General features: G+C 38.3%; 1 protein-coding gene across 1 annotated transcript in view; it reads right to left on the bottom strand.

Annotated features, from left to right (window-relative positions):
* Positions 1 to 22,311, bottom strand: part of LOC139733661 (monocarboxylate transporter 12-like) — a 47,845-nt gene extending 25,534 nt beyond the window's left edge. The window contains exon 1 of the mRNA XM_071644474.1: positions 22,060 to 22,311. Within this exon, the coding sequence (XP_071500575.1) occupies positions 22,060 to 22,276 (217 nt within the window). The 5' untranslated portion in view covers positions 22,277 to 22,311. The remainder of the gene's footprint in view (positions 1 to 22,059) is intronic.
* Between the last annotated feature and the right edge of the window lie 406 nt (positions 22,312 to 22,717).

The raw sequence follows: 22,717 nt of genomic DNA, 5'->3' as shown, positions 1-22,717 counted from the left end.
ATGTATTCACCAAGATACAGGATGAAACATTTATGACCTTTGACCCTAATTTACATACCAAAGATGGTGTCTGCTGAAGTAGTTGTTATTTTATGAAATAATTAACGTGACATGAACTAAACGTGTGCCAAAGATGGGGGTGATAGGGCCTGTTTTTCTTGAGTTATTGCAAAGAAAGTTGCAGAAAGAAAGAAATATCTCAATACATCGAAAGTAAGCTTGAATTTCAACCAAACGTTTTGACGTGATCCCGACATCGTATGAAGAAATGAAGGGCACACTTACGATAGCGTAAAGTCTCAGCTACAAGATATTAAAATCTGGGAGAAATTCACTGAAGGGTAAGTGAGCTAGTGCTCGAGAAAGATAGTCGTGTCAAATTTCATTTCCAGAAAAACTGCACTCCCATAGAGATAACACGTAAACTGGTCAAATTTGACAAGATTACATTCAATCCATTTTTACGAGGTGATGCTGTCATCCAATTAAATTTTTGTAAATTTATGTTTGAAAGAACATTAAATAAGCTACAACATACTGAAATTTGGGTGAAAATTGACAAAGTATTAATGAGATACGCTTGAATAAACTTGAAATTGGATGACGTCATTTTGAAAATTTACTTTTTTTACTTTATTAAGAAATTTGATATCTTTTAATCATTTTGCCAGCATTGCCACCCCATTAAATGACATGTACAACTCATCAGCTTTCAAAATATGTAAAAAAAATGGGGGGTCACCGTCCATCCTGACGAGTAAAATCGGATTTAAAAATGGCGGTTTTGGGGCATAGTTGCACTGTATATCACCATTAACGCGCGCGCGGAATTTCAACTTTGACGAGCCCGTATGATGTCGTATTGAGACGGATTGACTTGAAACTTGGTAGAAATATTCCTTGACACTTCAGACATCCGATCCGTGTGAAAAAACGGGATATTTTCGTCGCATATGAGCTTTGCGCGCGTATATGCGCGCGCGCGTACGCGTCCGTCGATTTTTTCTGAAATACTCCAAATGACCTGAAACGTATGCAAAACAATTTTGAGCTCGATTGGAGCACGTTAAAATTTCAACGCGCGCGTACGCGCTCGTTTACCAGGGTCGCGATGAAATTTTATTAAATATATCGATAGAACTTGACTTGAACTATATGATATGTAAATTTCATTGAGAAATTCCATTTCATCAATGAGATACGAATGTGAACGTGATTTCAGATAATGACGTCATAGTGACGTCATGGTTGACTGATCACAATGATACATTAGATCTGTCGTTCTTATGACGTGATACATATATGGTATAAGTTTAAAAGTGATAGGTGAATGACTTTTTGAGTTAATCGCTGCACAACATTTGAGGAGAAAGAAATAAAGAAGAAAGATTCAGTACAGATACAATAGGTGATCCGAGAGGATACTCGGATCACCTAATGACTTTGTCAGTCAGGTTGAAACTTGTTCTCAAGTTAAGTGAGAATGATTTAGATTCTTTCTTCCTCATGCTTTAAGAGGATTGCGTCGAAGATGAAGTGGCCGGAAGATGAATAGGCATTTCTCGTTCACCAGGTAATCACAGGTAAAGTTCAGTCTGGGGTTTCAGCATTGAGTGATGAGCAATCCTTAAATCGTGAAGGCATTCTACAAGGCGAATAGAAAAGCGGTTCTGACTGGAAACCAAATCGTCCACCACATCACGAGGCTGGTAAATGTAGGTCATGTAAGCCCAGTTTAAAAACTTACACAAATGCCAGTGGTAGTGGTGAATCTGAAAGATAACTATTTTCTTTTATCGTAGAAAGGAGGGCCATATTTGAAGACTCAATGTCCAAAGATGAAAGAAAAAGAAACAAAAACAAAACAAAAACTAGAACCGGAATTTGTCAACACTGACAAATTAGGTGATCCGATTTTTTTTTTTTAATCAATGATTCGAGTCCTGATCGCAATAGGCATGACCATATACAATGTAGGTTTTATCTTTGTTTACAGACATTGGCCGTGTGATATTTGGATTCTCATTTAGAAAAGAGAGTCAGGTCTGCCATCTTTGGTACCAAATTCGGTGTACACTATAACGAAGATACAGAATGAAGTATATTTGACCATTGACCCAACTTTGCACAGCCAAGATGGCATCACATTCTGAGCAAAAAGTGGTTATTTTGTGAAATGAATCTTGTAACATGGTCTTTGCGTGTTACATTCATATGCTATACAAATCAGCACAAAGTACACAACTGTAATGATGGAAAATGGAACGCACATAAGAAAGCCTTAAATGGCTTGTAAGACTGTGCATACCTAATAATGTATAGAAACAGATTTGAACTGAGAAAACAAACAAGCAAAAACATACAGAAACAAACAAACAAACAAATTAACATGGTCAAAATACATAAGGATATCACCCAAAATCTAAAAACGATACTTTCACATAGAACTTCAGTATAAACTCAGAAGAATCTTTTTATACTGTTTTTTAAAAATATTATGAAATTGTACATTAAAAACATGGTTCACGTTCAAATCCTTCCACAATACAGGTCCAGTATACCGTAATGAATATTTGGACCTATCATTTGAGAAAGACCATCGGTGAATCTGGTAACATGATCTAGTATAATGAGTGTGAAGATGTAGTTGATTCTTCCTGAAAAACAGATTTTAAGGGAGAAACCCTCACATCATCATGCACTATTAATGGAGTATCTGTATATAAAGTATCCGAGGTTCCGTTGTCTTCGACCACTTGAGTAATCAAACTATTACAAGGCTCAAACATTTGGGGGAAAAAAAGTAAAAGAAAAGAAGTGCAAAAGTTATACAGAAAATCAGAGATATACAAGTGTGTACATATAATTCTAAAAGAAAAAAAAATATACAAAATTCAACAAGTTACCCAATATCTGAGTGCCTATTTGGGATCAATTTAGGCCCATGTCAAAGCTTTCCAAGTCACATTTACTAAGGATGGTCTTCTTTATTGTCTTTCTGTTTGTTGCTGGCAACAAAGTTTGACGGCTGGGATGTCGCGATGTCGTTGCAGGGGGCAACACGATGCGATCTGTCAAGATCACTGAGAGTAATGGGCACATCGAGCTGGTCGGAACAGAGCTGGCGGATGAGTTGGTCTGTGTCTTCTAGTCTGCTCTCTTTGACACCATGGAACTTCAGGGAGTTGCGGCGGGAATATTGCTCTGCTTCATTCATCGTCAGTTTGAGATTGTTGACAGCTGTTGCTTGATCATCAAGAGCGGTGGTGAGACGTTTTATTTCAGCATCTTTTGCTTTGAGGGATACTTCCAGGTCAAAGATGCAGCCATCATGTTGATCGGACTTCTCCTTGAGACTGGTGCACTTTTGCTCAACTAGGTCAAGGCGCTGGACAAACTTTGTTGTTTGTTTATTCATGGCTTTCTCAACAGCTTCTTTGATGGCTTTAAGGAAATCAGGACTCTGGATATACTCTCCAAAAGCCTGAATGATTGCTTCAGTACTTGTGGCTTTCCCTTTGCAGGTCTCCATATTGGGGTATCAGGTGCGACAGACAGTGTGACAGTAGTACTGGAATCTGGAGTGATGACTATTAGTACGGTGCTATACTCAGTGACGAACAGAAATGGCGAGGTCAGGCATACTGACTGCAGAGAAGCAGCCAGTGGACTGTAGCTGTATTAAATCCACATTGGCACTCTGAGACTATGATTGTAGAGCATAAGTCAATTCATCTTCACTTCGAGGTAGGACTAATACTCTTATATACCGTCACGTGAAGAACACTTGTGATAGTCATTTGGTGATAATCACGGGAGGTTTTGAGTTCTGAGAAGATGAGGCTTAACTTCAGATGTCACATGAGATACTCAGTATAGTCTACAAGCAGTACACTGTGTAGCTAGGCGACTGAAGTACGTACAACTTGCTTGCACATAGCATTCAGCACCGCTACAGATATAACACGTATGCACAGTACACAGTTCGGGTAGCCGTAGGACATGTATATGTAACAGTAACACTCAGTATCAGTTTATCCAAGCACACTGTGCATTGACATTGATTAAGTTCAGGGTTTCCACGGATATAAGGCTGAGAAACACAGGTCACTGTAGCAAGAGGGCATGTAATATTGGTCCTGTGGTGTATGCAATATCAGAAAAAAACTTACAGCAGATCGTCATTGTCACTGCAATTTCTGCATGATAAACTGGTGGTCCATGACACGAAGATGAATGTGTGGGACTATAGCGCGAAAGACTGTTGTTTGCAGCGGTGTTTGCAGCAGGGACAGAACCACAAAATTCATGTTCAGCAGGTCCAGATGCATGAAATCACAGTTAAATCAGTTGCATTATGTCTTTAGCTCTCAGAATGTGAGGCAGAGGCACAGCGATGGCATGTCCATCCGTGAGATTGTGATTTTCTGGCATACATAGGCATACACAGGCATACATAGGCACACATACGGTTAATATGGTGAAATCGGTGAAATTCACCGAAAAGGGTACATGTACGTACGTGAGCTACTGCTCGATAAAGACAATCTGTCCTCCGTAGACAGACGGAAGGTACCAGTACCTATTGCTGTGTGGATATTCTTAACCACTGTCTCTATGGAAAATTGGGTGAGGTACCTCACCCTTCTCGATTGCGTCAAATTCACTGCCCTAGGTCGGCAAATTTAAGCTTGTACAGTTAAATCAACTATTCAAGAATAGACTTCACACACCACATTAATGAATAATCCAACATTTCGGTCGAATTTTCAACGTAAAACACACATCAACCAGCCTGTTCCGTCGTCACGTTCAAACTTGTTTGAATGTAAAAAAGCTGTCAGAAATTTGGTTTACAACGACGTTTGATCTGTGCGCGATGCTCCACACAGGAGCCGGGATCATTGACTTCGGTCTGTATACGGAGGGGATCCGTGATACAGACCGATCTTTCGGTCAAGTATTCACCAAGATACAGGATGAAACACTAATTTACATACCCAAGACGGTGTCCGATCAAGTAGTTGTTTTTTATGAAATAATGTACGTGACATGAACTAAACATGTGCATAATATGGGGGCGATAGGGGCTGTTTTTTTTTTTTTTAGTTATTGCAAAGAAAGTTGCAGAAAGAAAGAAATATCTCAATACATCGAAGATAAGCTTTAATTTCAACCAAGTTTTTTGACGTGATCCCGACATCGTATGAAAAAACAAAGGAACATTAACGATAGCCCAAAGTCTCAGCTACAACATATTAAAATTTGGGAGAAATTTACCGAAGTATAAGTGAGCTAGTGCTCGATAAAGATAGTCATATCAATTTTCATTTCCAGAAAAACTGCACTCCCATAGAGATAACACGTAAACTGGTCAAATTTGACAAGGTGACTTTCAATCCATTTTTACGAGGTGATGCCGTCATCCAATCAAAATGTTGTAATAATATTAATGAAAGATCATTTAATAAGCTACAACATACTGAAATCTGGGTGTAAATTGGCAAAAGATAAGTGAGATAGGCTCGAGTGAACTTTAAATTTGATGACGTCATTTTGAAAATTTACTTTTTTTACTTTATTAAGAAATTTGATATCTTTTAATCATTTTGCCAGCATTGCCAACCCATGAAATAACATGTCCAACTCATCAGCTTTCAGAATATGTAAAGAAAATGGGGGGTCACCGTCCATCCTGACGAGTAAAATCGGATTTAAAATTGGCGTTTTTTTGGCATAGTTGCACTGTATATCGCCATTGACGCGCGCGCGGAATTTCAACTTTGACGGGCCCGTATGACGTCATATTGAGTCGGATTGACTTGAAACTTGGTAGAAATATTTCTTGACATTTCAGACATCCGATGAGTGTAAAAAAACGGGAAATTTCTATTGCGTATGAGCTGTGCGTGCGTATATGCGCGCGCGCGTACGCGTCCGTCCGATTTTTTCAATTTTTCAAAAAATGCTCTAAATGGTCTGAAACGTGTGCAAAAAAATTTGAAGCTCGATTTGAGCATACAAATATTTCAACGCGCGCGTACGCGCACGTTTTAAGGGTATAGATGAATTTTGAAAACACAAGTAGAATCAACTTGATTTGAACTATATGTGACGTAAATTTCATTGAAAAATTCCATTCCATTAATGAGATATGAATGAGAATGTGTTTTCATATAATGACGTCATAGTGACGTCACGGTCGACTAATCACTATGATTTTATAAAATCTGTCGTCTTTGGGACATGATACATATATGGTATGATTTTGAAATTGATAGGAAGAGCACTTTCTGAGCTAATCGATGCACAACTTTTGAGGAGAAATAAAGAAGAAGAAGAAGAAGAAGAACCAAAGAATCCGTACAGATACAGAAGGTGATCCGAGAGGATTCTCGGATCACCTAACAAGCACAGCCAAATGGATTCCCATGAACAGCGAGGGCTTCACTGTGTAATCCCATAATGCATCGCGGTGTGGAAAAAACAAACAAACAACAAACACATGGTATGATTGTACTTGTTCAAATAGTGATTGTTATAGATTTATTGAAGTGACTATTATTATGTGACCGTGCATCACAAAACAAACACAACGTCGTACAACCCGATTTTACATGAAGACTCAAAATAGATGAAATGGGTCAACCTAGTCAATCTTTAATTTTTCATAGGTTCTGGAAGAGCAATTCTCCGTCCACATAAAATTTGTGATCATAAACCTAATTGGAAATGATGTTTTTTTTTCTTTTAAACAAAACAAGCAGCTGTTTGTACTGTAGATAGAATAGTGTGATTATGTATGTCTTAGAGGCCCCTTACCATTTAAAAAAAAAAATCCTTTTCACACACTTCACTTTTGACTCTAAAAACTTTTCTTCGGATGATGCGTTGACAGATAGTGTTAGTCATGAATAAAATGTGCAACTAGAGGGGGCAAAATGTTAGCCTAATCTGATAATCTCTTCATTATGGTTGCTATGGAGTTCTCTTTATCCTGTTTTTTTTTTTCCAATTCATTGCACAGAGCTCAGCTTGGTGAGATGTCTTCTTATTATTTTGCTGAAACTTGTAAAGGTTAGCTGTTGTATTTAATAATTGCAAGTTGCATTCACTTTGATCAACTTTGCTAATACGCCTAAGCCTGTGGTTTTCATTGATGATGGGTGACCGTTGGATGGATGACGTACTGCCCGACTCGTAACAATAATACTGTGGTAAAAAGATGAATTTGTGAAATTAGAGAAATTGGTGTGGATGACGTCATGATTACGGCAAAATTATAAAACAGTGGCAGCTATTTTTTTTTACACTACGTTTCGCGTCAGAAAACTACGCCTATATTGCTAAGTATGGGGTATTAAAGGAATAGTACAGTATTGGTGGAAATGAGAATTGGGCTTTTAACTTTTTGGGAGATACCAAGAAAACACTAATGAAATAGTACAGAGCATACCATTTTAACAGGAATTCAAACTTTATTTGATGAAAATCGGGTTTGGAATGACTGAAACATCCAAAAACAAAGTAAAACAAAGCGATCGTAATAAAATGTGGGTCCTACACTTTATTGAATCGCTCTGTTTTGGATATCTCAGCCATTTCAAAACCAATTTTCATCAAATAAACGTTGAATTCCTCATGGAATTACATGCTCTTTCATATTTCATAAGAGGTTTCTCATTATCTCACCAAAAAATGTTAGAAACCTGAAATTAGGTCTCAACCAAAACTATACGATCCCTTTAAATCTCTCTGCCTGAAGTTTTTCAGAAAGTACAATGCGTCCAGACATTTTATCACGTACGAGACACCTGAAAGTCATTCAGGAACTCACAGTGAAAACTAAATATTCCCAATATATTTTAGCACGGGTCACGCTAACCGTCAACGGGACCTCGCACACTGACCAAAGTCCAAATGGTCTGTATAAATAGCCTCCTTGGATTAAACAAAATATGAGAGGTTACGCCCTTTCATTGATCCCGCAGCGTCCATACGGAAGGTACAAAAATCATGAACAGTGAATTGTGGCGCACTATCGTCCAGTCGTTATGGTTGTGTAACTCTTTTGTTCCACCCATATAATACCGGTACACAACTTTTTTTTTTTTCGCTTGCGAATGCAGCAGAGTATGTTTTATAGATCGAAGCGAGGTATAGTGAAACGATTATAATCCTTGCATTCTTTCAGATCTTTTGATTTTAGGCAATTTTCGCCCCACTGTCATTTCATTTGGAATAGATCTGAGCTCAATAATGAAAGGACTGAATGAACTTTTGGCCATGATTATACTAGACAGTAGGTAGCGATGGAGGACCGGTCCTTTAACGGTACCTCTGTTAAGAAGACCTATTAAGGGCTTATTCATTGTGATAGTGTGATTTTTATACCTCCTTGGTAAAAGATAATGACGGCAGGTTGTCACCAATTGATTTCTTCTCCCATATCTAGCCCAGATATCCCCAAAGTTGACATCACAACACTTTGATGTAAAAAGCCGTTGCGGGAGAGAAGATAATCCGAAAACATCAGTTTCTAGTAAAACTTAGTGCTGCGCAGAATAGGGTATTTCTGTATAACACTGAAGATTATATACAGAGTAGATTTGTGGGGGCCAAGAACGACAAGAGCCTATCGGTGTAGTACATGATATAGCTTCAGGTGCTAGATCAGTACACATCGCATATATGCAATTCTATGATAAATCCAAAGAATATTTCAGTGGTTGTACGTGGGGAGAAAGCATTTGAATCATACCCGGAATTTAGTCCAACTGATACTATGCCTGTCCGAGCAAAAGCCGGAGTCAAAACAATAACATAACCCGAAAAGAAAAACGATAACACTACCTTGAACACAGAAGAAAAATACTACACGATAACAATGGATTATACAGTACCTCGAGAAATTAGAGACTCGGTTTCTGTTAGAGGTCAACTGAGTGGTATATCTGCTCAGACAGAGGTGGAGTAAATAGTGTACGTAACAATGTCTTACCTGTTTGAATCAAAGGTGCACAAAATCAATCTTACAGAATAATGTCTAGATGTAACTTACCTGCCTTTAAAAGCCCTAAACTGACAAACTGAACCACAACAACAAAAAATAGGCAAATGATGTTGTTTTCAGACGTCCTTACAATAATTTTTTTTTTCGAGTGGAGGGAGATTTTAAGGAAATTTGGGTCAGTCTATAGTACAACCAGCTGACTACGGACTGGAGTAGTATTGTGACCTAACACTGTGTGTTTTATGGGGATATCGTCTGTCATATTTTCGAGGAAGAAGTTAGATACTAAGTAGTTCATTGGTGGTTCAACCTGCCCTAGCTCATCCCTACGTGTCGAGAACAAAACATTTCAGAATACAATTTGGGGTTTTCTTTTTTTTTCCCTTTAAATCTGATAATGTAAATAAGTTCATGTTCTCATCCTGTGGTTCCACAAACTAGCACAATGCACGCAGCGTGCAATGTCGGGGGGGGGGGGGGGGGGGGGGCTTTGGCGCTTAAAATTTGATCAAGACGTATACATCTGAATCATTACGTAGAGAGAGTTTACCTCATTAAAAAGTTCATAACTCCTATTTCGTCCTGCAGTGCCTGTGGCAGCAAATAAGTTGTTGACATTTTTACAGTGCTCCGCAACCTGTCTAAACCAGTTTTTTCTTCCTCTTTCCTCTTTCATTCTTTCATAAACGATTCTAGATTTTGGAAGCAGTGTTTGTATATCAAGGTCAATTACATTTCAAGGTCAAAACGGCTGGAACTTTGGTCTTATTAAATTACACTCAGTAGTTGGGATTTTTGCATAATATGTATCGGTCATAATTGTTTGAAAGACGGTTAGTGACTGTTTTAATTACATGTATCAAGAAACAGATATTGTGTAGGAGATAAATTTTAAGCACATTAAAAAAAGCGGGGAAAAAAGAGACGAAGATAAAGACAGCTGATGAGCTTTTGCATTTTTTTAAACACGTATTCGAATAACCTGCATGGAAAAGGCATATTTACTCCATTTCATTCTTTTCTTCGGAGACTTTGCAAAATTATGCATTCTCGGCGCTGCCGAAGTACTGTAATAGTCATGGAATATCTTAGCTCAAGGCAATGTTTCGCTCTCCACATAAATGGACGTTCTCTTTCGGCCGTCCCATTGATCCCCGGACAAGAGTATGATGTTTTGCGCCGAACCAGCGATACCGACAAACTGGGAAGAGCTGATATGGCACAAAACATTTTTTTTCTCTCTCTCTCTCTTCAATTTGCATGTCTTTATAAGGCGCATCCACCTTATTCGAAGAAATCACCTTAGGCTGTCGACAGTTATGAGGACAAAAAATAATAATTGGTTGGCATGATATCTCCATTACGTGGGGGGGGGGAGGTTGAAAACCGTTATGCATAATATACGGGAGTTGTGATATTGCAAGATGATGTGTATTTACGGTGGTTTTGCTCGGGGCCTTCTCTCACTTCAGCCTCTGTATCTCGAAGTATAATACTTGTATAATGTATGTTTTTCCAACACAAACATATCATAATACAAGTGTATGGATTATATGCGTATAATATACCGGTTGATACTGATAACAGTCAAATTCAAATCTGCGCAGACACACAAGAAGGGTTTGATACACAGACGAAGATTTATGTGTGGATGGATGAAGCTATCAACATCATCATAGCCAGGAATTTAAGAAAAGAAGAACAATGTTCACTTTCTCTTTCTCTCTCATCTTTTTCCATCTATCTATCTATCTATCTATCCATCCATCTATCTATCAATAAATCAATAAATCCTATTTCTATCAATTTATCTCTTTATCTCTTAATTCTGTAAACGTTTCGTATACGGTGACAATACTTTGAAGAAGCTATTTAGACGGATCGTCTCCTTGACTCTTTAAAATATGTATTGTAGTGAAATAGTAACTTATTAGTGGAACTAGAAATGTCGCTATGGCGACTGGTATGCCTCCGCCATAATGCATGATTCTCCTAATAGGTATTAACAGATAGTACATGTGGACAATGTGTGATTACATTTTCACAAAAGTGGCAAAATATTAAAACGACAAGTTTGTCACAATTGTGTTAAATGTTCACCTTCCTTGACCTAGGTTTAATTGGATGAATAGGAGAGCATGTATTTGGGAGTTAAGGACTTTGACTTGACTTTGACCCATTCATATGTTTATGCATTGAGTTATTTTCAAGGTACGGAGAAAAAGTGCAATTTCTGTATTGAATAGTAAATTGTTACCATTTTCATCTGGCCTTTGACCCTAAAATTCATAAAATAATCGCTGTCAGGCAGAACATGCATAAATATGTAGTACGTTTCAAGATAACTTGAGCCACTTCCGAGATATGGAGGAAAAGCTTAGTTCAGCACTTTCACTTGATCTTTGACCTTTTGACCTTTGAGGTAAAAACAAAAGAAAAAAAAAACTTTCCAAAGAATATCTATTAGGCTATGCATGCATACACCAAGTGTAAAAATATAATAATCCTGCCAGCATTGCATAAACATGACGGAAATCGTAAAATTTTGAAGTGTTTCCCTTGACCTTTGACCCCTGACCTTTGACCCCATGAACCCTAAATTTTCTAGATAATCACTGCCAGTCAGTACATTATGTTCCATGAAGATACCTTGAACAATTTCCAAGGTACAGAGAAAAAAGGTGAAGTTTTAATATTTGTACTTGACCATTTGACCTTCGACCTTTGACCTCATGACCCAAACTTTCACCAGAGAATCTTAATTGGGTAATACATGTATACACTAAGTTTCAAGAAAATATCTTCAGGCATTGCATAGATATGGTGTAAATAGTGAAATTTTATGTATTTGACCTTGACCTTTTGACCTTTGACCTTGAGCATGTGCACCCAAAAGTTGATAGGCACAACTTCACCCCCTAATACACATACATGCCAAGTTTCATTAGGATACCTCAAAAGGTTTTTATAGTTACCCTGTCCACAAAATTCATTACGGACGGACGGAAGGACGGACGGACAGACGGAAGGACGGACGGACGGACGGACGGACGGACGGAAGGACGGACGGACGGACGGACGGACAACCCGAAAACATAATGCCTCCGGCACCACTTCGTGGCGGAGGCATAAAAATGAGCAAAGAAAATGGGACTAGGTTCTCGTCTCTGCTTCCAGATATTGTTCGAAAAGTGATATTCATGCCGCCTTTATATCACCTTTGCTACAAATGTTCCGATTTCTAAATTAGTTTTAACATGCCTTTACCTCCAACGCTGTAATACTCTTAGAAAGTTATGCACCACATGACAAAAAAAGAGAAAAAATACAATGGGCTATACTCATATCACACGCTAAAAAAACAGCTAAAGACCTTCATATTAGTGGTCACTGACTGATATACGAATGAAACCAAACATCGCAGACTGCCATTTACACACACAAAAAAAGAAACACAACAACAAAAAGGAAAAAAATAACTGCAATGAGTGCATGTAGCTAATTGCCCAAGTCCAACGCAATAACATTCAATGTAAACACTGTCGATTTTAGTTGCAATACAGGTTAATCAATCTCCCTGAACATAAAGTCTGATGGGTCCGAGAAAAAAAAAAATCTATTGTCCCCATAATACCTGGATCCTGAATAATGAATGCTTCTTGGTCAGATATATTGCAGTCTGGACAGAATTAGGGGTTGCCTTCGACCAGATGTGTGACACGTCTAGGAAATCTGTGTCGCAATTTTTGGGTGAGGAGGTAATCAGTATAATGAAACTTTGCCGGTAATTTCCTGTCAAAGCAGCCGGACTTTCTCAATATGGCTTGCCGTACAAGCCGAACGAAAGTTTGTTTGAATGTTATATTTTGCAATAAGAATTTCATGTTCAAACACTTGAATTGACACCCATTGGATGCCTGGAAATGCTCTCACAACGTCTTTCAATTATCTTTTTTTTTTAAACGTTCTATAGAACAATATATTGCTTGCCAGAGTTTATAACTAAATGTTTTACTGGCTTCTAGTGTTATTCCTTCTTTTTAAACATCAGCACATTCCAGTGTTGCATGGCTTATATAATTTTCCATTACAAGAGGTTGTGACTTAATTATATGGGGCATAATTCTAAGGAGCATCGGACCTATTCCCGTTCGAGACCTCCTTACACAGTAATAAGAACAAAGCAATGAAAAGAACAAGCGATGATATCGGAAGTAGGCAGTTTCCACATCGGGATCGAATAGAGCACGTCCTGTTGTTGTAATTTTTCCCATGGGGAAATGTTTCCCAGGTCAGGAGAAATTTGACAATGGCTTTTGGCCACAGCGTTATATCATTATAACATAATTGTCTAACATCGATACCCTAATAATTATCTGATAACCAAAGCTCTTTTTGGAAGTAGATGTAGATAAAGAAGAAATCTCGACTATGAAACAAAAGCGTAAAAGGACACATGAAGAGCTGTTGATCTTACGGTTACGGCAGCGTTGAGGCAGATTGTTGCGCATTATTGCCGTGAGTGCAATTAAACAAAAAAAAAGTGGGTGGTTTGATTACAATGACGGATGTAACTTCATGTCTGATCACTGAACATAAATGTCTATCAATAGCTGGTTAAAGAGTTGAATATTACTGATGAACCTTAAGCCTTCATCTTCATTCTTCATCATCGCCATCAAACTCAAGCTTCAGCTTAAGATGACGGCCTCCTGCATTTTGTATGTTGAACTCGATATTGAATAATCAATGATTGTTTAATTGTTTTTGTATGATTATAATTCACCTAAAATATTTCATTATTGGTACATTATAACTGTATTTCTAGGCCTATTCATCTTTCGTTGGATATAATATGTATAGTACTGGAAAACTGTTTCTTATGTTGTATAATATTCGTGAAAAATGCAGAAATAAATCCAATCCAATCCAATCAAATCTTCCATCACAACATACCCCCATGCAGTGGTGGATCCAGGCGCGGGTGCACCGGGCTCGCGCCCCTTCATTTTTTTATTTTATTTTTTTTGGTTAAAGCAAGAGAAATAAAAAGAAAAACTAGAAATGTCGCTAAGGCGACTGGTATGCCTCCGCTATAATGCATGATTCTCCTAATAGGTCTATAGTACATGTAGACAATGTGTGATTACATTTTCACAAAATTGGCAAAATATTAAAATGATAAGTTTGTCACAAATGTGTTGAATGTTCACCTTCCTTGACCTAGGTTTAATTGGATGAATAGGAGAGCATGTATTTGGGGATTTAAGGACTTTAATTTGACTTTGACCCATTCATAAGTTAATGCATTGAGTAATTTTCAAGGTATGGAGAAAAGGTGCAATTTCTGTATTGAAAAGTTCATTGTTACCATTTTCATCTGGCCTTTGACCCTAAAATTCATTGGATAATCACTGTCAGGCACAACATGCATAAATATGTAGTAAGTTTTAAGATAACTTGAGCCACTTCTGAGATATGGAGGAAAAGGATAGTTCAGCACTTTCCCTTGATCTTTGACCTTTGAGGCAAACAAAACAAAAAAGAAGAAAAAAGAAAGCTTCCAGAGAACCTCCATTAGGTTATACATGCATACACCAAGTGTAAAAAAATAATGATAATCCTGCTGGCATTGCATAAATATGAGGGAAATAGTAAAATTTTGAAATGTTGCCCTTGACCTTTGACCCATGAACCCTGAATTCTCTAGATAATCACTGCCAGTCAGTACATGTATATATACTATGTTCCATGAAGATACCTTGAACAATTTCCAAGATAAGGAGAAAAAAGTGAAGTTTTAATATTTTTACTTGACCTTTTGACCTTTGACCTCATGACCCCAAATTTTCACCAGAGAATCTTAATTGGGTAATACATGTATACACTAAGTTTCAAGAAGATATCTTCAGGCACTGCATAGATATGGTGGAAATAGTGCCATTTTACGTATTTGACCTTGACCTTTTGACCTTTGACCTTGAGCATGTGCACCCAAAAGTTGATAGGCACAACTTCACCCCCTAATACACATACATGCCAAGTTTCAGTAGGATACCTCAAAAGGTTTTTTAGTTACGCTGTCCACAAAATTCATTACGGACGGAAGGACGGACGGAAGGACGGACGGAAGGACGGACGGACGGACGGAAGGACGGATGGACGGACGGAAGGACGGACAACCCGAAAACATAATGCCTCCGGCACCACTTCGTGGCGGAGGCATAAAAATGGAGGAGGGGGTACTAGTTATTTAGTAAAGGCGCCCCCGTCCTCTACGGAATTCCCAGATCCGCCCCTGCCCTTGCATGTATAACATCATACAATCGCGACCAGCTGTTTGATTATTTGCAAGTTTCCTCATGATTCTATTGATGATATCAATATTTCACTTTGAACTCCTGATCACTGTGATTACTTCCCTGCGAGGGAAACTTTCGTCATTAGGGTTCGAGTTTACCTACTTATGTAACCAGTTTGGCAAGTATGAAACTGAGTGACAGATTTGCAAGATTATAACACCAGATTGTCCATAAAATCGTTGTTCGTGAGAGAACATTACAACACATCTTTTAATTATAGAGATATGCTTCCGGGATTTTGTTTCACATTTTTTTTTTCTCTTGGCGTAACCGAAGAAACGATTTTTACCGTATAGGCCCCTTGGTAAGCCACGAAGAACAGCATAGCTCTGCCATTTTGATCTATTGTTAAGAACTGACGACGGATAATTATCAAAGCTAGTTATGCAATCATGACCATGAATTAACCACAGATTATGTTTCGTTAATAGATCTTGGTGTTTAAGCATTGGCCATAAGGGGTTATGAAAACATTGACGTTTGACTAAAGACCATTATGGTTTGACCTAACATTTTTTGTTTGTTTTATAGCACAGCCCTTTGTGTTTGACCACTGACCATGGCGTTGATGGAGGATTGTGTCAATTACAACATAAGATAATCTCAAATTTGACCTCAAATGATTATCGACAATGCATGATTAGTCCACCTGTAATTATTGTGAGTATATAATTTGTTTTCCCACCCGCATGAAATATATCATTATCTCTCTTACTACTGCAGTACCTCGCTTCACCCTCTAACAAACTTGTTTTACAATGCTATTCAATACCGTGATGCTAACATGGGTAAGGAGCGCAATTATGTAATTACGATCTGAGAGAGGGGCTTTGCTGAGAGCCGTACACCTGTGGTTACAACTCACCTTGTGATCGTGGAAGAACGTCTATTACAAAGCCAGAATAGAAACGAGGAAAATATAGTCTTGACTCAGATTGCATGGTGTAAACCTCTGCACAAGGCTTCCCAATGTCTGCTAAAAAAAAGCCTGTCTGATCATGGTAAACCTACCAAACAACTACATAAACAAACGAACAAAACAAAACAAAAAGCACTACTAAAAATAAAAAAAAATCGAACACATCATTTTTGTTGTCAAACGATAATTGACACCATGACAGAAGGAATGATATAAATGTTTCTTCACCTCTTCACCTCTTCAAAAGCTAATCGAACATGGGATGGGAAACCAGCTTTAACCCACTCTCCTACGGGATATGTCAGGTTCTCGTAGGACTCTGCATGAGTGATCAAGAGACAGCAATGAAACAGCTACAGGGAATTGGAAATTCAGTTGAAACAAATTGGAGATTACTATCACCTGAATCTTTACCTTTCAGCAGACATTCTTTATTCGATAACGTAAGTCATCTCATATATATCTTTCGCGATTCTATACGTCATATAATCTTATACGGGGAACGTCTTCGATTCGAGCTTGAGGGGGGGGGGGGGGAGGGGACTTTCCCCCTAAATGGACCCAAGATCTTTTTGATTTGGCCGTCATATTCTGACATATTTCTTAAACTATATAACAACAAAAAATGATCAAAACGTTTTTCATAAATGTCGAATTTCCCTGAATGAAATCCAACCCGTCTCCTGTAGGTCAACATGGCAATCCATTTGAAACTCATAAGCTACCCGTCAATTTATAAGTGCTCATCAAACGAGTGCGATACTCGCTTGCAATGTGATGATATACCGGCATAGATGATCTGACGCATTTATTGTCACGCAACACTTCAATTACAATGCTTTCTTAGTCCGTCATTATGTCTGTACTAGTGTATTGGCTTCACAATCATATGGCCAATAGGCCAATCTACTAATTCGAGGTATTCTCTCATCTATCTATCTATCATTCTATCTATCTATCTACCTATCTATCTATCTACACCTACACACACATCTATAGATGTACATGTATATCATATATATATATATATATATATATATATATATATATATATACATATTTGAGTGTGTGTGTGTGTGTGTGTGTGTGTGTGTGTGTGTGTGTGTAGTGCATATTCAATTGTATATAAAACTCGTCACATCAAAGCAAATCTTCTCACCCCAAAGTTGGAATTTCCTGTGCATGTTGTTGTTTTTAAGAATCCATACAGACCTATAACAACATACTTCTTTGTAGCAAAATGATTCAGCTACTCTCAGGGATGACATTAGGTGAGGACACTGTATATATTTCAATAGGCCTTTACATGAATCTATTGATCCAATTCACCTGTTCCCCCTGAGAGTATTTTCATCCCTTTTGAAACAAAAGAATTGTTACGTGATGTAGTGATCATGCTACCCAGATATGATTCTGTAATTTTACTGAAATGCATTCACTAGAGTGACTGTAACCGCTATGTGGAACGAAATCTACGATAAAACATTCAAGGCTCGATGATTGAAGTCGACTTTGCAAAATAATTCAAACCTATAAGCAATTACTACCTAGTTTTCTAAGGTGAACGATGTTCCTATCATGTTTAATACCTTTGAGTCAAACTTGTCAGACCTCCATGTTTCACCTCAAATCAGAGCTAAGCTAGCATCCATTCTTTAATTTCTGTGTTTGTTATCACTGATAAAACTGTGATTCTGACATAACGGCCTGTCCACGGTAGAAGCATATTGCCAATTTCACCTATCAAGCAAGTTGCCTAAAGCGCCATTTAACTCTTCGATCGTCCTAGAATGTTTATGCGTGATACAAATGCTGCCAGCGGATCGAACGCAACAGGCATTCTTCAACAATGCGTAAATATGTATGAACTGCTTTCTTCGAGAAACAACGAATTATGCAGGTCACCTGTTTAATGTGCATTTCAACAGCTCAAATCCAGCTGGCGTGCACGCATTACTGACTGTGATTAAACAGCCTTATTTGTCATGAATACATTTGGTATGAAGGTATGCATAATAATGTATGATATGTATTAACATGCGTGCACTTTTCCCCCTGTGAGGAACAACAACATGATTTACAGTCCACCTGTTCCGTTACAAACAAGTCATTTCAGCAGCTGGAATCCAGCTGGCATGCAGGCATTTACAGGTTGTAAAGTACCACTGAGTTGTACGACAAGCTTTTGTTGGCAAGATGTATGCATCAATGGTTCTATGAAATGCACAACATTTTCGCCTGGTTTCTGAATCGGTCTATGCAAGCAATGCTAGTCAAAATACCAAAGCAGACAATAGCGAAGACCGATTTTGCAGAACACTGTTAGTCCATGGGCCAAGGCCCGAAAAATGGGTTGTTGGTACCATCTGAGGTGGCACAACCTTTTTGGTGTCATTTTGTTTGTCGGGCATAGATATGCTTATCAAGCTATGATAGCATTTCCAAGTGAGTAGCTTAGTCATAATAAATGAATTTTTAACCAATTTGGTCTCGTATTTATATTCCTATTCTTCTGAATCGAAACTAAACCGCTATACAAAGAAGAGCACTGCCTTCTGTATGTCCACAGGTGTTCTGTTGTAAACGCGGTGCGCTTAGTCTTTATTCAAGGTAGCGAAGGGAATATCCAAAGGGTTATGATGTCCACAGCTGTCACGCGGTGCGCTTAGTTCTTTATCTAGACCAATGTACCGTTATCATATCTAAAGTTCCTCATAAAAGGGATTATCTATACTGTTTTTATACTACCCTATCAACAAATACATCAGTTTTAAACAAAAATCACTCTGTTCATTTACAATATCATTCATTATAATGTATCGTAGTGTACCGGTACATTGTTTTTGCATTATCTTATATTGTTGGAGGGAAATAAAGCGACATTGGCGTGGTATTAGCATATTCACCGTAGCGTTTTCACAGGAAAATGATAAATGATTGAAAAATACGGTAAAATTCACTAGGAATTGCTTTTGTTGTTGTTGTTGCTTTTAGATAAAAGGATATACACTGTATCACACGCTTTGGATATTCCCTTCGCCGTCTAGAATAAAGACTAAGCGCTGTGGACATCATAACCTTTGGATATTCCCTTCGCTGCCTTGAATAAAGACTAAGCGCACCGCGTTTACAACAGAACACCTGTGAACATACCATAGAGCTGCATTTTACAGCTCTATGGAACATACAGAAGACTGCGCTCTTCTTTGTATGGCGGTTAGTTTCGATTCAGAAGTATAGGGATATAACAACGAGACCAAATTGGTTAAAAATTCATTTACTATGACTAAGCTACTCATTTGGAAATGCTATCATAGCTTGATAAGCATATCTATGCCCGACAAACAAAACGACACCAAAAAGGTTTTGCCACCTCAGATGGTACCAATATCTGGCCTGGCCCATGGACTATGTGTTTGAAAACAGCAGAGAGTGTAATTGTAAGTGTTCGTAAGAGAATGCTACAATGAGTAGTAGAAGTAACGTTCACTTGTCCAGGAAAGCACAAAATTCGCGAATCATTTTCCCTCAGTTGTGCCAACTTTAGGAATGTATTAGAAATACTGTGAGACACCAGATTAACCCTTTGCTGTTCTGTTCTTCTGTTCCGTGTATATCTATATTAATTTTGTCGAGACAGAAAACAAAGCAAAAAAAAAAAAAAAGAAGAGGTTTCACAACATGATGTGGGGCGAATATTACAGTACGTATGAATTGATAGATATCACATTTCTAGCTTTGCAAGAAAACAAGCGGTAGATATTGTAACTGGGAATTTGCGCAGGGAAACTCGACAACCATAGGGCACAGATGAGCATACATATCAATAACCCGAACTGAAATGTTTCATCTTTCTCGTTCTATTTTTTTTTCCATACAAGCACACAAGCAGCTGAGACTGCCTGGTAGTAAACGACATGGTTTGGTCAGCATGTTTTGGCTTCTGAACCATCTGTTCTGTGTCAGCAATGGTGTAAATAAGATAAAAACAGGAAGTCAAGTACAGTCACACTGTGGTACGTATGAACGGGACTTTCATGTCGTGAATTCTCGGCATATCTTTATCTTACAATAATATGAAGACGTATTCATACTTACCATGGGAACAACATTTCCATAATATATGTGGTATGCATGCATGGCAGCAATACATTCTTTGCTCTTAAACCATTTTATCGCAATTTTACCACCAGATTATCGCGCTATCCAGGTACCAGCAATTGAATTGCGCGACGGGCACTTCCGTCAACTTAAAACTAATAATGCTCGTCGAGCTTCAAACAAGGCTGCTGGAATGTTGGAATTCAAATGATGGAATAATTTCTATGGTTACAACTCTCATCTGACGTCCATAATCCAACTAACGGTAGTACTAGTGGCATTTTAAAAGGTTAAACAGCATAACAATTATTGAAAAACAAATCTTTTCCAATGATTTGAAGGATTATATGTAACTCCTCCATATATACCTCGGCAAGTTTTTCTCATCTCGGTCTAATTATCAGCTGATAATGTTTTTTGAAGATGAAACAAAAGGACATATAAAACAGTAGCCATTGGTTCAGCAATACCAAATACGAGCAAATTTTTAGAAATTGTACCTTTATGATGCTCTGTATAAGGATTCAAATCTGCAGCATGTTTCATAAATCTTTATCAAATGTGTTGAAAACTAAGATATACAATATTTATCAAATTTATTTTATTGATTCCATGAATAACAGCGGTCATCTTTGAAACCATGATTATTTTGGAATAAATCTGAATGATCTTAAAAGAAAACAAAATCAGCAATCATGGACAGCCTTGACAACTGATGTCCTCTACCTGGCTATCATTAGAAATATCACCGTATGATAGCGACAAATACCATAATTGCGACTATATAGTGCATTTCGTCCCGACTATTTGCTACTCTTCACCTTTATTCATGTTCTAATCAGACGCTTCGCAGGATATACGTACAGCGTAATTGGGATATCGTGCCCTACATCTTCAGTTTGTGTAAATATTGGCCACTCAGGGTACAGCTAACTGAACAATGAGCCCTAGTTTTCAGACTATGATCTCTGTAAAGAATCCCCCTAATCGCCGGCTAATAAAGGTGTTTCTCGCACACAACCTGTCAGGCACTTTCATCATCCTCGGCGTTTCTCGTGAGCACTGGTCACTTGTGGTTATTTTTGGCCCTGGAACTGTCATACATGGCAGACTAGAGCTGCCTTACTTTTAAGTTACTACATTGGAATAGACTAGAGAACCAATGTGACAGTTAGATCTACAATTCCACGTACACAGCAAAATGATTGCACTACAGATTACTCTTGATTTATAACTTCATGATGAGAAGAAAAAACAAGTTGGAAATGATGATGAAACATATAATGCGATTACAGTAATGAAAGTGTCGACCATTGATAACGATACTGGCCAAAGACCAATCTTTAATCCTGACAATAGATCTGGCGCTAAATTTCACGCAAAAAAAAGCAAAAAAAAAAAAAAAAAAAAGAAAGAAAGAAAGAAAGAAAGAAAGAAAGAAAGAAAGAAAGAAATGGGAAAGCCTGCCGATGAAAAGCTGCTATATGAACATTCTGGCACTTGTTCGTTAATCAATCAGTGTGGTCCAAATTAATGTTTTTCAAAAAAAAAAAAAAGATTGCTGTTACGATTCTCTTTTTGGAGTCAACTTTGATGCGTGTGTCTACAAGAAGGAAATGACATCTTGCAAATGTTTTCAAGATAAGTTTCTAAGGTTAGTTCACCTGTAATAGCCTTACTCTCCCCGAAAGCATCGAGGAAGGCAATGTAGAGCACGCCAAACGCCCAGCTGGAGCCCGTGGTGATCACGTAGACGATGAAGACACCGAAGGTGACAGCCCAACCCCAGCCGCCGTCAGGCTTTCGGTCACGGACGATGCGGTCTTCGTGCACACCACGGAGCTCACCGGGCCGACACGTCCCTTTCGAATCCGCCGACATCGCTGGCGAGGCTTCACGACGAGCACTGAACTCGATAGTTGCCAAGCCAAGTCCAGCTGAGCCGCCTCGAATCGGGTTGGGAACGAAGCACGTTCGTCACGTACCGCCTGGAAATTCGGTACAGCACTGTCACTTGATGTGTCAGCGCGGTACGGTACAAACGTACGAGGCCACAAGTGTGTCTAGGCCTCTCCCAAGTAGTCTGTCAATAAAGACCGCCTGAAAGTGGATTTGCGTTGTACTGCAGCAGCCGCTAAATCTATTGCGCATGCGCATGACAGGTGTAACCGACGATCATTCACAAAGTATGCACGAACTTTGCACTGCAGTCATTCGTGATAATCCTGGAGATAATGTTCAGTGTCATTAATTTGCGTTTCGAAAGGGTGCCTATGACTACCAAACCTGACAGACTTGCTTTTTTAATGTTTTTGTGTCCAG

The sequence above is a fragment of the Diadema antillarum genome, unplaced genomic scaffold, assembly GCF_040938485.1.
Source record: "Diadema antillarum isolate AM-2024a unplaced genomic scaffold, OU_Dant_1.0 seq00000486_RagTag, whole genome shotgun sequence".
Lineage (NCBI taxonomy): Eukaryota > Metazoa > Echinodermata > Echinoidea > Diadematoida > Diadematidae > Diadema > Diadema antillarum.
Note: the sequence above shows the minus strand (reverse complement) of the source record. Positions and strands in the feature narration are given on the sequence as shown.